The sequence below is a fragment of the Chiloscyllium plagiosum genome, unplaced genomic scaffold, assembly GCF_037043375.1.
Source record: "Chiloscyllium plagiosum isolate Xiang-an unplaced genomic scaffold, Cpla_swu_hap1 HiC_scaffold_37, whole genome shotgun sequence".
Taxonomy (NCBI): domain Eukaryota; kingdom Metazoa; phylum Chordata; class Chondrichthyes; order Orectolobiformes; family Hemiscylliidae; genus Chiloscyllium; species Chiloscyllium plagiosum.
This window is the reverse complement of record NW_028270175.1, coordinates 28690084-28702394: the sequence shown is the minus strand read 5'-3', so window position 1 is coordinate 28702394 and position 12311 is coordinate 28690084. Positions and strand designations below refer to the sequence as shown.

General features: G+C 45.9%; 2 protein-coding genes across 3 annotated transcripts in view; one reads left to right on the top strand and one right to left on the bottom strand.

Annotated features, from left to right (window-relative positions):
* Positions 1-2032, bottom strand: part of dhrs3b (dehydrogenase/reductase (SDR family) member 3b) — a 21725-nt gene extending 19693 nt beyond the window's left edge. The window contains exon 1 of the mRNA XM_043675646.2: positions 1450-2032. Coding sequence (XP_043531581.1) covers positions 1450-1656 — 207 coding nt within the window. The 5' untranslated portion in view covers positions 1657-2032. The remainder of the gene's footprint in view (positions 1-1449) is intronic.
* Positions 1-12311, top strand: part of aadacl4 (arylacetamide deacetylase like 4) — a 27565-nt gene that overhangs the window by 694 nt on the left and 14560 nt on the right. The window contains exons 1-2 of one of the 2 annotated variants that reach the window (XM_087980545.1): positions 45-181; positions 1878-1976. In XM_087980545.1, coding sequence (XP_087836671.1) covers positions 1908-1976 — 69 coding nt within the window. In that variant the 5' untranslated portion in view covers positions 45-181; positions 1878-1907. Of the gene's footprint in view, positions 1-44; positions 182-1877; positions 1977-12311 lie in introns of those variants that run through there. The other variant, XM_087980544.1, reaches the window with a different exon arrangement.

Sequence of the window (12311 nt, the reverse complement as noted above, 5' to 3'; positions counted from 1 at the left end):
TCTCTAAAAGCATTAGCGACGCGCCTGTTAGCAGGGTGGGTGTCCGGAATAGCAGCTCCCTCGGGGCTACATTCTAACAGCAGCACAGATTATCAACTAGAACTGCAACCCTCCCACTCTCAATACAACTGCCTACAAACTCTTCCAGTCACACAATTCGCCGTCTCCTGCTACCTGAAATGTATGTAAATATAGTATTGAATTTATACAAGAACTCTTTGGTTTTGGGATAGAGTCAAACTCCAATGTTTGTTTCCGTGATGTGCTACTGTACAGAACAGAACTGCGTCTGTAACAATGTATCCAAAGATATTATTATGAATATATTTTTAAAAATCCACCGCCTCACTTTCCATCTGTAGGTTTTTAATCTCTTCATAACCCACAATCGGGGGGGAGGGAGGATTGGGGGCTGAATATGAAAATCACCCCCATTGCTCTAACCCCTTACTCGGGGAATTTTAAAAAGACACATGTTGTTTCCTAAAACACCTTTTTGAAGGGCATACACACATTTGTGCAGGACTGGTTCTAATCTGTAAAAGTCCCCCTCCTACCCCCCTCCTACCCCCCAGCCCCCATCACCTCCTGTTGTCTGTAAGCAAAACAATGCTGGAAATCACAGTGGGTCAGGCAGCATCCGTGGAGAAAGAGCAACCTAACATTCGGAATCCGAATGACTCCTCATCAGAGCTGACATGACTTCCAGAATTTTATTTTTGTTTTCAGAACTGACTCCAGCATCTGCACTAACGTCCTGCTACTCAGTGCTGCCTCCCTCTCTCTCTGCACGAATTGGATTCATAACATTTAAGAACTATTCCGTGCCATTTCAGAAAGGGACACACACAAACACACACACAGACTCTCACAATATACACACATACATACACACACACATACACACACAGACACACATACATTTACATACACACAGACACAAACACACACATATACATACACTTACCCAGACACACATACACACACTCACCCAGACACACAAACACACATATACATACACTCACCCAGACACACATACACACACTCACCCAGACGCACAAACACATATACATACAAACACATATATACATACACAAACAAACACACATACATACACAAACACAAGTACATACACTCACTCAGACACACAAACACACAAATACATACTCACACTAACACACATATACATACTCACCCAGACACACATATACATACACTCACCCAGACACACTAACACACAAACGCATACTCACCCAGACACACTTATACATAACTCACCCAGACACACTAACACACATATACATACACTCACCCAGACACACTAACACACAAACGCATACTCACCCAGACACACAAACACACATATACACACTCACTCAGACACACTCACAGACACAAACATATACATACACTCACTAGACACACACTCACACAGAGACTCACACTCACCTTCCTCGCCCCTTGCTTGGCGAACTCCAGGGCCAGGTGGCGGCCGATTCCCCTGCCTCCCCCGGTAATGAGCACCGTGTCCCGGCTCAGCTCCCTCAGCCTGACCGGCAGCAGTAGCGACACGGCGGCTTTCACCACGTAGAAAACCATCTGCACGGGGAAAAGCAGGAGGGAAGCCAGGCTCCTCCAGTCCATCTCAGTGTTCATTCTAAAACAACGACACACAAACACATAGGAGAGAGAGAAAAAAGGGGAACTGCAACCGGTCCTCTTGCAAGTTAGCAAAAAAAAGTTTTTTTTCCCCTGTGCCCCTTTTAAAGTGCGTGTCAATTTCACTGTCTGCTGTTCAGTCAATTTCACTTGTTCTTTCTAAAAGCCACCGGCTTTTCTTTTCAACATTTTATTTCTTTCTTCTGTTCTCTGTCCAGGATCAACCAAAGGTTAATGGTCGCAGGGCAATGAGCCACAGAGACATCCATATAAATAAAAGAGCTGGAAGCGTTTGTGTGTGTGTTCGAGAAGCCGCGGTGAGTTTTTATACAGCGGGTCCATTAATCCTGATTGACGACTCTTAAGTGTCGGGTGGGAGCTGATCCGCTCGGTACTACTGTATGGAGGCGATCCCTCAGCCCACACCGCCCCCTCCCTCCCTCCCTCCCTCTCTCTCTCTCTCTCACCCTCCCCCTAGAGTCAGCCTGCAACAAGCCAACCTCTGCACCAAAACTGCAGGCTGCTGTCTCTCTCTCTCTCTCTCTCTCCAACTCTGTCTTCGCCCGTACCCAGCTCTTGCAGCATCTGTACAGTGCAGCGACCACTGAGGATTACTCGTCTGAGGGCACATTTGTCGGAACAAGCGTTCTTTACGGAGCAAGATGGATTTGCAAATCGTTTCTGGTTTAAATATATGTAGGGCAACTCTTCTTTCAGGGAAAAAAAAACACCACTTCCAGCAATTTGCAATCTGTGCCTTTAATTAAAGAAGCAACATCTTCATACCTGGGACAGCACACTCATTCACTTTTCACAGCAATCCCACATACAAACTGCACGGTAATCTGCCTCGTGTATTTGCACCCAGGTTCCAGTGTCACTGCCCCTTTAAATGCTGTACACACTGTACAACAACAACTTGCATTTATATACCTTAAAAAAAATCCCAAGCTCCCCACCGTGTGATGTTTGAGGACAGATGACTAAAAATATTGGTCAAAGAGGTAGGTATTGATGAGCGTCTTTAAGTCCTAAGGCTGGAGGGATGGGAAGGAGCGGAACTTGAAGGGAACAGCCGTCAGTGGTGAAATGTTTGAATTTGGGGGTAATCAAGAGGGCAGAATTGATCTATTCCCAGAAGTTGGGAGAGATGGGAGAGATAGGGATGGGTGAAGCCAAGGAGCGATTTGAGAATTTTTATTTTTATTTTCAAGAATAAGCATCTCAAATGGTTCCCTCAGGCAAGGTACCGACTCGGTGCCTGTGCCTGGTCTGCCCTGTATTACCCATTGTCAGTTTAGGAGCTATCGCCCTCAGTTCTTGAATAGGTGCCCCTCCTGTTCGTTCAACTGGCGCCGGCGAGACGTTAACACGGACTTTCCCCAAGACAAGCGAGCCATGCAATCACCTGCAGCAGGGTATTGTGACTGCCTGGGAGTTATTGCAACACTGTTGCAGAGAGCACGCATTTTTAAAAAAAAAATTAATAGAATGAAAAAGGAAGTCTCTGCCCAACATGTGTCGGAATTGAGAACAGCTGGCCTCGCTTGTAAAACCGGTACCTCCACCCACAGGTGAGTGAGTCAGTGTTCATGATGTTCCCCTCCACCGCCTCATGACCCCGGCGCCCAACTCACCAAACCACCTTCCATGCCCTGTGCTCAATGAACCTGACACAGCAAGATGTTGGCTGGTTTTGCCTGATGTTGCCACTGGGGGGATTATGAGAGCAACTCAATGTTACGTGTGTGTGTGCGGCTTCCTGCACACCTCCCTCTCCCTTGCCTGTCTCATTTTATCATTGTCTCCTGCCCTCTCTTTCCCAGTTTCCCCTTTGCTATCAGCTAGTGCCAAGAGTCTGGCTTCACAGTATGGCATCTTCTCTGGGGCATGAACTGCACCCCACATCCTCCCCTCAACGCTTCCTCCCCTGGATATTTCTTTAAATGCACCTTCATAGCTGTTGTCTTTCACAATCTTTCCTGATGAATCAGGCATATACAAGAGAATATGGGTCAAAGATCAGAAACTGGCAATTCCTGCATTGAACTTCAAAAAAAAATCAGGGTGTGTAAGCAAGAGAAAACTGATTATCATTGAACTCCGAGACATGGTGTTGTGGTCAGAGAATCAAAGCATTCCCAAGAGGTCATTCAATGATTGTCCAAATAGAAGTTATTATGAACAGAGAGCTTGAGCCAGACATGATACTCATTGGGAGAGCCAGTTCTGACCAGATAACTATTCTGTCATACTGTGGTGAGCTTTCGATTTGTCAGGAAACCAACAGCACAGCTACCCAGTCTGTGCCTGCAGATAATTGCTATAGTTGTACAGAAATGAAAAACTTCCATGTGTATAGCACCTTTTGCAACATCACAGTGCCCTGATGTACTTTACAGTCACTGCAGTCTTTCTAGGGTGCTGTCATTGCTGTGATATAGGGAATGAGGTAGTGAGTTTGCACACACTACCACAAGCTGCACTGGGATCACGACCAGCTAACCTGCTTTGAATGCGAGATTGACCTGGATACAGGGGAGAGCTCTTTTGCTCTTCTCCAACACAGTGCCATGGGATATGTTATATCACTCTGGAAGGACAGGTGGGACCTCAGTTTAACATCACATTCAAATTGTAAGTAGCCAAAATGACCCTGGAACTCTATCTGTCACATCCTTCACATCAGCCTGTGTGATTTTGTATATGGTTCATTGAACCCAACTATGTGTTTCTGCCTCTCTGTCACTGACCCTTACCTGCACATCTACTCAGGTTTCCCAATCTGGTTCCTGACCAGTGACCACTTCCAAGATGTACACTCGGCTCTGCTGTCAGCACTTAGAGGGAGCAATTTTAACCTAACCCACTGGGTGGCAATCGAGATAGGATTGGGTGGGATGCTGGTTTTATGTTGTGATGATGGACAGATTGATTCAGAGGAGAACAAAGAGATGGGAAAGACTTCCAACAGCTGGACTCTGGGTCCATTAACCTGCAGCCATCAAGGAAACACCAGGAGTTGACACCTCTGATACTAGCTCTTCTTGCGAATTGCAGATTTGAAGGCAGGGTTGTGCTGCTCTCTACTGGGCACATTCGCAGGCTCTGAGCTGCCTGAATGCAATAGTGAGGAATCACTGTCCAACATAGTTAAAAATCACACAACACCAGGTTACAGTCTAATGGGTTTATGTGGAAGCACTAGCTTTCGGAGCGCTGCTCCTTCATCAGATTTTTAACATTGTCTGCCCCAGCCCAACACTGGCCCTGCCACATCACAGTCTGACATGTAAGATACTGACATATATCTCAAGCTGAAACCATAGGAGAGAACAGATCAGAGCTCTCATCCCCAGCTTCTTCCACACACACACCCCCCCCCCTCCCCGAGGCAGTCCCTTGGGTTTGAGGGGTTCTGAGAGAGCCATTGGCAGGACAGTAGGTTCTTGAAGGGTTCAGTGGATGGCTTATTTGGAGATTTCGGTGTTCCCTCTGACACCTCAAGTTTACCTCCTCACAAAGCTCTCTCAGTGTGATCAGTGCTTCCCCCACTAACCCTTATTTACAGTCAGTCACAAACAGCAGTGTCTCATGAGTTGGCAGTTTGGTTTGACCACTTCAGGGACTTAAAGAGTCCAGCAGTCCTCCTTGAAGACTCTTGATGTAGCTGAGCTCTGAGTTGAGCGGCTGCTTCAGGGGTTTGAAGTCACCTATACCACCACCATGCCTCACCCTGCAGACTGGCTTCGAGTGATTAGTACCTCAATGCTGGGCAAATTGGCTTGGGAGAAAACACTGCCTTTTTGCCCCGGGTCTGGAGGAATTAGAATTAGAACGTCCTTTATTGTCACAATACACAAGTACAGGAGTGCTGTGAAAAGTTTACAATGTTCTCCCATTTGGCGCCATCATGGCATCCTCACTTCCTCACATATGGCGCCATCTTCGAGTCAAAGTACCTTGATACAGATCTTTGATACAAAATACAGAAATAAAGGGAAATAGAAAGGAGAAAAGTTATATTCCTTGTAGTTGCTTATCTTGTGAAGGTTACTCTGGAGGTCAGTATCCAGAGCGTTGAAGTGTTTACTGTAAGTGGACCCAGTCTCTGAAACCTGTAGGAGCATGGGGGATCACTCTGCCCAGGAAACTTTAGTCTTGGTTCAAAAATATTCATATTCAAAGCTCGGATAAGATAGCACAGCCAAGACAGCAGCTTCAATGCACACAGCACAACGGTACTCAGAGACACAAGCAACAACGATGTTCACAAGTTTATGTTTGATTAATATGGATTTAAGTGATGTATGTGATGACCTTAAAACAAGATTTTGGAATGGTTCAATAAGATGTTCCCTTATAATATTTATTTAAATTTTAAAGTGTTTATATTTCTGTCTAATTTAGAAGAAACCAGCGCATATACACTTTTTTATGTATAGGGGCTAAGAGATGACAAAATATATAACTTTACATTAATTTGGATGTAGTGGCAATTGAAAGCGGGTGGGGTAGGATCACCAAGTAGTTCAAGTCTAAGTGGTTTGAGGGGGAATAGTACAGTGGCTTAGTCCAAGTTGGTTTTCAGTTGGTTCCAAGTGGTTAATTTGAGTAAGGATTTATCTTGTGGTTATAATGGGAAAGAGGGAGACTGTTAAAGCCCAGAGGGGTTACTTTCAGTTTGTCTACTTATATGTCTAAACGAGTTTTATCCATTAAATGCACTCGCGGCATTCCACAAGTCTCGAGGAGTCTCAGAGTTGAAAGGACGTCCTCCACGTTTTTAATCTTTCTCCAAAAGGTTCAGTCTACACAAGAAAGGAGAGGATTTGCATTTACGTGATGCCTTTTACGAGCTCAGGTTATCCCAAATTGCTTTACAGCTATTTGTGTAGTTTTGAAGGTGTAACCCTGGGGAGACATCAGCCAGCAGGCACACAATAAACTCACACAGGCACCAACGTGATCGTGACCAGGTAACCTGCTTTTGTGATGTCGGTTTGAGGGATAAACATTAGACAGGACTTTGGATTTAATCCCCTGCTCATTTTCCAAATAGGGAAGCCTTCCAATTTGGGAGCCTTCACGTTGACAGTAAATGAAGTTTATGTTTTCTATCTCATCTGAAAGGCATCATCTCAACAGAGCAGCACTGCTTGAGTAATGCGCTAGGGCATGACCTGAACCAGCACACTCAAATCCCTGCACTGGGGCTTGACCATCCAGCAGAGAGCCAGGGAATAATACCAACTGAGCGAAGGCTGCATACCACAGTGTATAAACTGGGCTGCTGAATCACAGCAAACCATTCTGTCCGTTTAATATGATTTCATTGTCATTGATCAACTGAGACAAAATGTCCTAAAAGGTCCCAGGTTCAATCCTCAGCCTGGGCTGAGGGGTCTGGGTACAGTAACTAGAATTTAAATCATTGGAAACTTAGTCAGCACCTGGTGACTTGCTAATGCTCACTGTCTCAGTGTGTACAAACTAATCCAAGTTTACAAACATGGAATTGTCACTTGTACTGAATGGTTCCCAGCAGGATGCTGCATTATAGGAGAGGATCCTGAGGGAGATCAGACGCAGCCATCGTTGAGAGGGGATTTCCACCTCACCAGCTGGGGCTGGATTCCATCTGAAGCTCTGCTGCAGCCCCAGTCACACAGACCAGTCACCTTCCACTCCACTCCTGGCCAGCGCACACTCAGATTGGGCAATTGCAAGAAACTACAGAGAGTTGTGAACGCAGGCCAGTCCGTCACACAAACCAGCCTCCCATCCATTGACTCCATCTATACTTCCCACTGCCTCGGGAAAGCAACCAACATAATCAAAAACCCCTCCCACCCTGTTTATACTCTCTTCCACCCTCTTCCATTGGGCAGGAGATATAAAGGTTTGTCTGCACGTACAAACAGATTCAAGAACAGCTTCTTCCCTGCTGTTATTAGACTTCTGAATGGACCTGTGAAATTTTAAAATGTAATGTTGACCTCACTGTATGTGCACCTTCTCTGCAGCTGAAACACTGTATTCCTCCCTCTGTTCTATTACCCTTGTGCGCTTTGTATGATATGATCTGTCTGTACTGCACACACAACAAAATTTTGCACTGTACTTAGGTACGTGACAATAATAAATCAAATCAAATCAAATCAAAAGTTTTGCAGCTGGGCCTAAATTATGGTGCAAATAAATAGGCAGATAGATTCTTAGAAAGAGACAAAAATCTCGCAAGAAAATCTTAAAGCACAGAATGAGACCCCTCTGCCCATTGTTCCTGTACTGACTCTTTAAGAGAGCTTTCCAGTTCATCCCACTCCCCCTGTAAATTTATCCTGTCTATGTATACACAATATTCAACCCCTTTCAGAGAATATAGAACATTACAGCACAGAAAAGCCCTTCAACCCTTGATGTTGCAATGACCTGTGAAACCAATCTAACCAACCTAAACTGACCTCTGAAGCCCATCTATCCTACACTATTCTATTTTCATCCATATGCCTATCCAATAACCATTTAAATGCCCTTAAAGTTGGTGTGTCTACAACTGTCGCAGGCAGTTCCATGACCTTAATATTCTCTGAGTAAAGAAACAACCTCTGACATCTGTCCTATAGCTATCACCCCTCAATTTAAAGCTATGCCCCCTCATGCTGGCCATTACCATCTGTGGAAAAAGGCTCTCACTGTCCACACTATCCAATCCTCTGATCATCTTGTATGTTTCTATTAAGTTACCTCTCTGTCTTCTTCTCTGTAACAAAGACAGCCTCAAGTCTCTCAATCTCCTCATAAGACCTTCCCTCCATACCAGGCAACATCCTGGTGAATCTCCTCTGCACCCTTTCCAATGCTTCCACATCCTTCCTATAATGCAGTGACCAGAACTGTATGCAATAGCCCATGTGTGGCAGCACCCCCCAGAGTTTTGAACAGCTGTAACATGACCTTAGGGTTCCAAAACTCAATCCCTCTCCCAATAAAAGCTAACACACCTTCTTATCAATCCTATCAACCTGGGTGGCAACTTTCAGGGATCTGTGCATATGGAAGTTCCCTTTGAATGTGTTTCCACCTTGGGACAGCACATTCCAGATCACTGCGAATTGCATTAAATAAATTCTAACCTCGTGCATTATCTCCTTTTGTCCGCTAGTTACCAAACCCCTGCCAGTTCCACCTGCTTGTTTTTTTCTTTGTTTCCCCTTCCTTCCTGAAGACAAGCTCCACTACTTCCTTTCTTCTTTCTCAGTTTCTCTGCCTGAATGTCCCCTGACTCTCCCCTTCACCATCGGGCGGGCACGAAGGTGGATCCCAAAACCACCCCGGGCAGAATGGTGATCAAAACCCCCTGCTCAACACCAATCTGATCCATACTGGCCCCCAACAAAGAGACCTTGGAGTGCAATTTCATAGCTCCTTGGACGTGGTAGATAGGATAGTGAAGAAGGTGTTTGGTATCTTTCCTTTATTGGTCAGAGCATTGAGTACAGGAGTTGGGAGGTGATGTTGCTGCTGTACAGGATGTTGGCAAGGTCATTTCTGAAATGCTGTATGCAATTCTGGTCTCCCTGCTATAGGAAGGATGTTGTGAAACTTGAAAGGGTTTAGAAAAGATTTACAAGGATGTTGCCAGGGTTGGAGGATTTGAGCTATAAGGAGAGGCTGAACAGGCTACGGCTGTTTTCCCTGGACCGTCGGAGGCTGAGGGGAGACCTTATAGAGGTTTATAAAATCATGAGGGGCATGGATAGGATAAATAGACAAAGTCTTTTCCCTGGGGTGGGGGAGTCCAGAACTAGACGGCATAGGTTTAGGGTGAGAGGGGAAAGATATAAAAGGGACGTAAGGGGCAACGTTTTGACGCAGAGGGTGGTACGTGTATGGAAAGAGCTGCCAGAGGAAGTGGTGGAGGCTGGTACAATTACAACATTTAAGAGGCATCTGGATGGGTATGTGAATAGGAAAGGTTTAGAGGGATGTAGACCAAGTGCTGGCAAATGGGACTGTTAGGTTGGAATATCTGGTCAGCATGGACGGGTTGGACAGAAGGGTCTGTTTCCGTGCTGTACATCTCGATGACTCAGATAATTATGTAGCTCATCCCCATTCCAAAGGAAGGCAAGTTGCTGTGGCGATATCCATCTTTTTCATTGTAGTCTTGATAATAACAGAGCAGTCTCCAATGTTCTTTCCTCCACATGACTGACCAGGAAATTCTCCTGCTCCAGTTGCCTGCTACTGGCACGTGTTGGAAGATTGACAGGTTGACATCCGACCTGTTTGTTGTATGTTGTGAACATAACCCTCCTTGACATCATGAGTGAGTGAATGATTTATTGTCACATTTATCTTGGGAGATACAATGAAAAGTTTTCTGTGGCCACCAGTGTCATTTCAAGGTGCAAAAGAGTGAGAAGGATGTACTCAAATATAGATCACCTTTATCACCCGGAGTCCCAGATACCACTCTGAGCATGGTCAACCCTCCAGGCCTGCTACCACCTAGTGTCCCTGCTCCTTCATCACTGCAGCATCACTGCCAATTCCAGGAGTCCACACATCGGGCCTCCGAAGCCAGGGGTCCCAACTCCAGTCACCACCGATACCAGCCTCTCCATGATATCAGGAAGATGAGGGAAAAAAAAGGAAAGGAGAGAGAAAGAAAAGGATCAAGTCCTGATATGGGATTTGAATCTGGAGCTTCTGGCCCAGAGGCAGGGACACTACCCACTGTGCCCCCTTTAGCTGCCAGAATGAACAAAGGGCTGAACGTACCACCTAGAGTCGAGTGTGTGGTGCTGAAAAAGCACAGCAGCTCAGGCATTTTTCCCGATGAAGGGCTTATGCCTGAAACTTCGATTTTCCTGCTCCTCGGATGCTGCCTGACCTGCTGTGCTTTCCCAGCACCACACTCTTGGCTCTGAGCTCCAGCATCTGCAGTCCTCACTTTCTCCTGAAGATACTACCCTCCCCAACCTTTTCCGAAGATCGATCATCAGGCACTGGATCCAGGAGAAGCACCTGACCGGCGTATGGGTGAAAAGGTTTTAATTTGTGTTTATTTTCCATGCGGTGAGTGCCAAAGATTCATTGAGAGTTTTTTGGCCTTACTGTCATGAATGAAATATCTGAAGCAGAGTCATGGGTTCACCTCCACTGGTGTGGGCACAGCATGAAATGGGAGTCGGCAATGCAAACCAGTTGCTGGCTCCAGGAAGCAGATGGTCTTCCGTTCTCATTCCGCCTTTGACAGGGTTCCAACACTGCTCCCCGCCCTTCCGTTTGTACCTGCACTTGGCTCTGAGCCACAGAAACCAGGGAGGGGCCTGTTCCTGCTCAGCAGTAGCTGTGGGGCCTGTGGTGAACTTGGGCATGTTCTTTGTGGAGCAGTAAAGATCTCCAAGCCCCAGGTTAGGCAATCAGCTGCCATTATGGAATATATAAAATCGCCTAAACTGGCCTTTCAGCCCGTCTCTTTCATGCTGTTTATGCTTCACACAACCTTCCTCCCTACCATCATATCCATCTCCATCATGTATCTAGCAAGCTTCCTCTGCAGTGTAACCAATGCTATTTCCTACGAACGCTGCATGTGATACTGAAATAACATTCGATAGACAGGCCATTCACTCAGCCACTTTGTGGCAATGTTTAATGTTCCACATTTTGGGGAAGGAGCCTGGTGTTACCAAGTTCCTGATTGATCCTATATCTCCACCTAGTGGATGCAAGCAATAATGGTCCTTGCACAAATTCTGCACACCCCCTTCATTGAATTATCGAATCCCTACAGTTTGGGAGCAGGTCATACAGGTCATTAAATCCAAACTGATCCTCGTTTAAGAGCATCCCACCCATATCCAAACCCGTCTCACTACTTTAGGGTGAGAGGGGAAAGACATAAAAGGGACCTACGGGGCAACTTTTTCATGTGGAATGAGCTCCCAGAGGAAGTAGTGGAGACTGATACAATTGCAACATTTAAGAGGCATTTGGATGGGTATATGAATAGGAAGGGTTTGGAGGGATATGGGCCGGGTGCTGACAGGTGGGACTAGATTGGATTGGGATATCTGGACGGGTTGGACCGAAGGGTCTGTTTCCGTGCTGTACGTCTCTGTGACTCTATGACTCTACAAAAACAGGCCTCCACCATCACCCATTGCCACCTCTTTATAAGCCAGTTTTGGATCCAGTTTGCCAAATTACCTTTTGGACCAACCTTCCATGTTGCATAAGCCAGTGACTAAGCTGGTACCCCACGATTAGGAAAGCAACATTTCAGAACTCGGGCTGTTTCATTTAAGGTGGAGGTGAGGAGGAATTTCTTCTCCTGGTTGAAGGTTTGGAATACTGTTCCCCAGAGATCGATGGAGGGGGGAGTCATTAAATATGTTAAAGACTGAGTGAGAGAAGGTTCTGAGGAGCAGTCAGGAACGATAAGGTGAGGCCAAGACTAGATTAACCTTGATCTTACTGAATTGTTTAGAAAATTCAATGGGCCGAATAGCCCACTCCTGCTCCTACTTCCCAGACTCTCATAAACACAGCACGCCCGCTTTAAATATTGCTGGTGATGATCCTTCCTGCTGCTTTGGGCCACATTAACCATACCTGGCCTCCTCACTCACTCACTC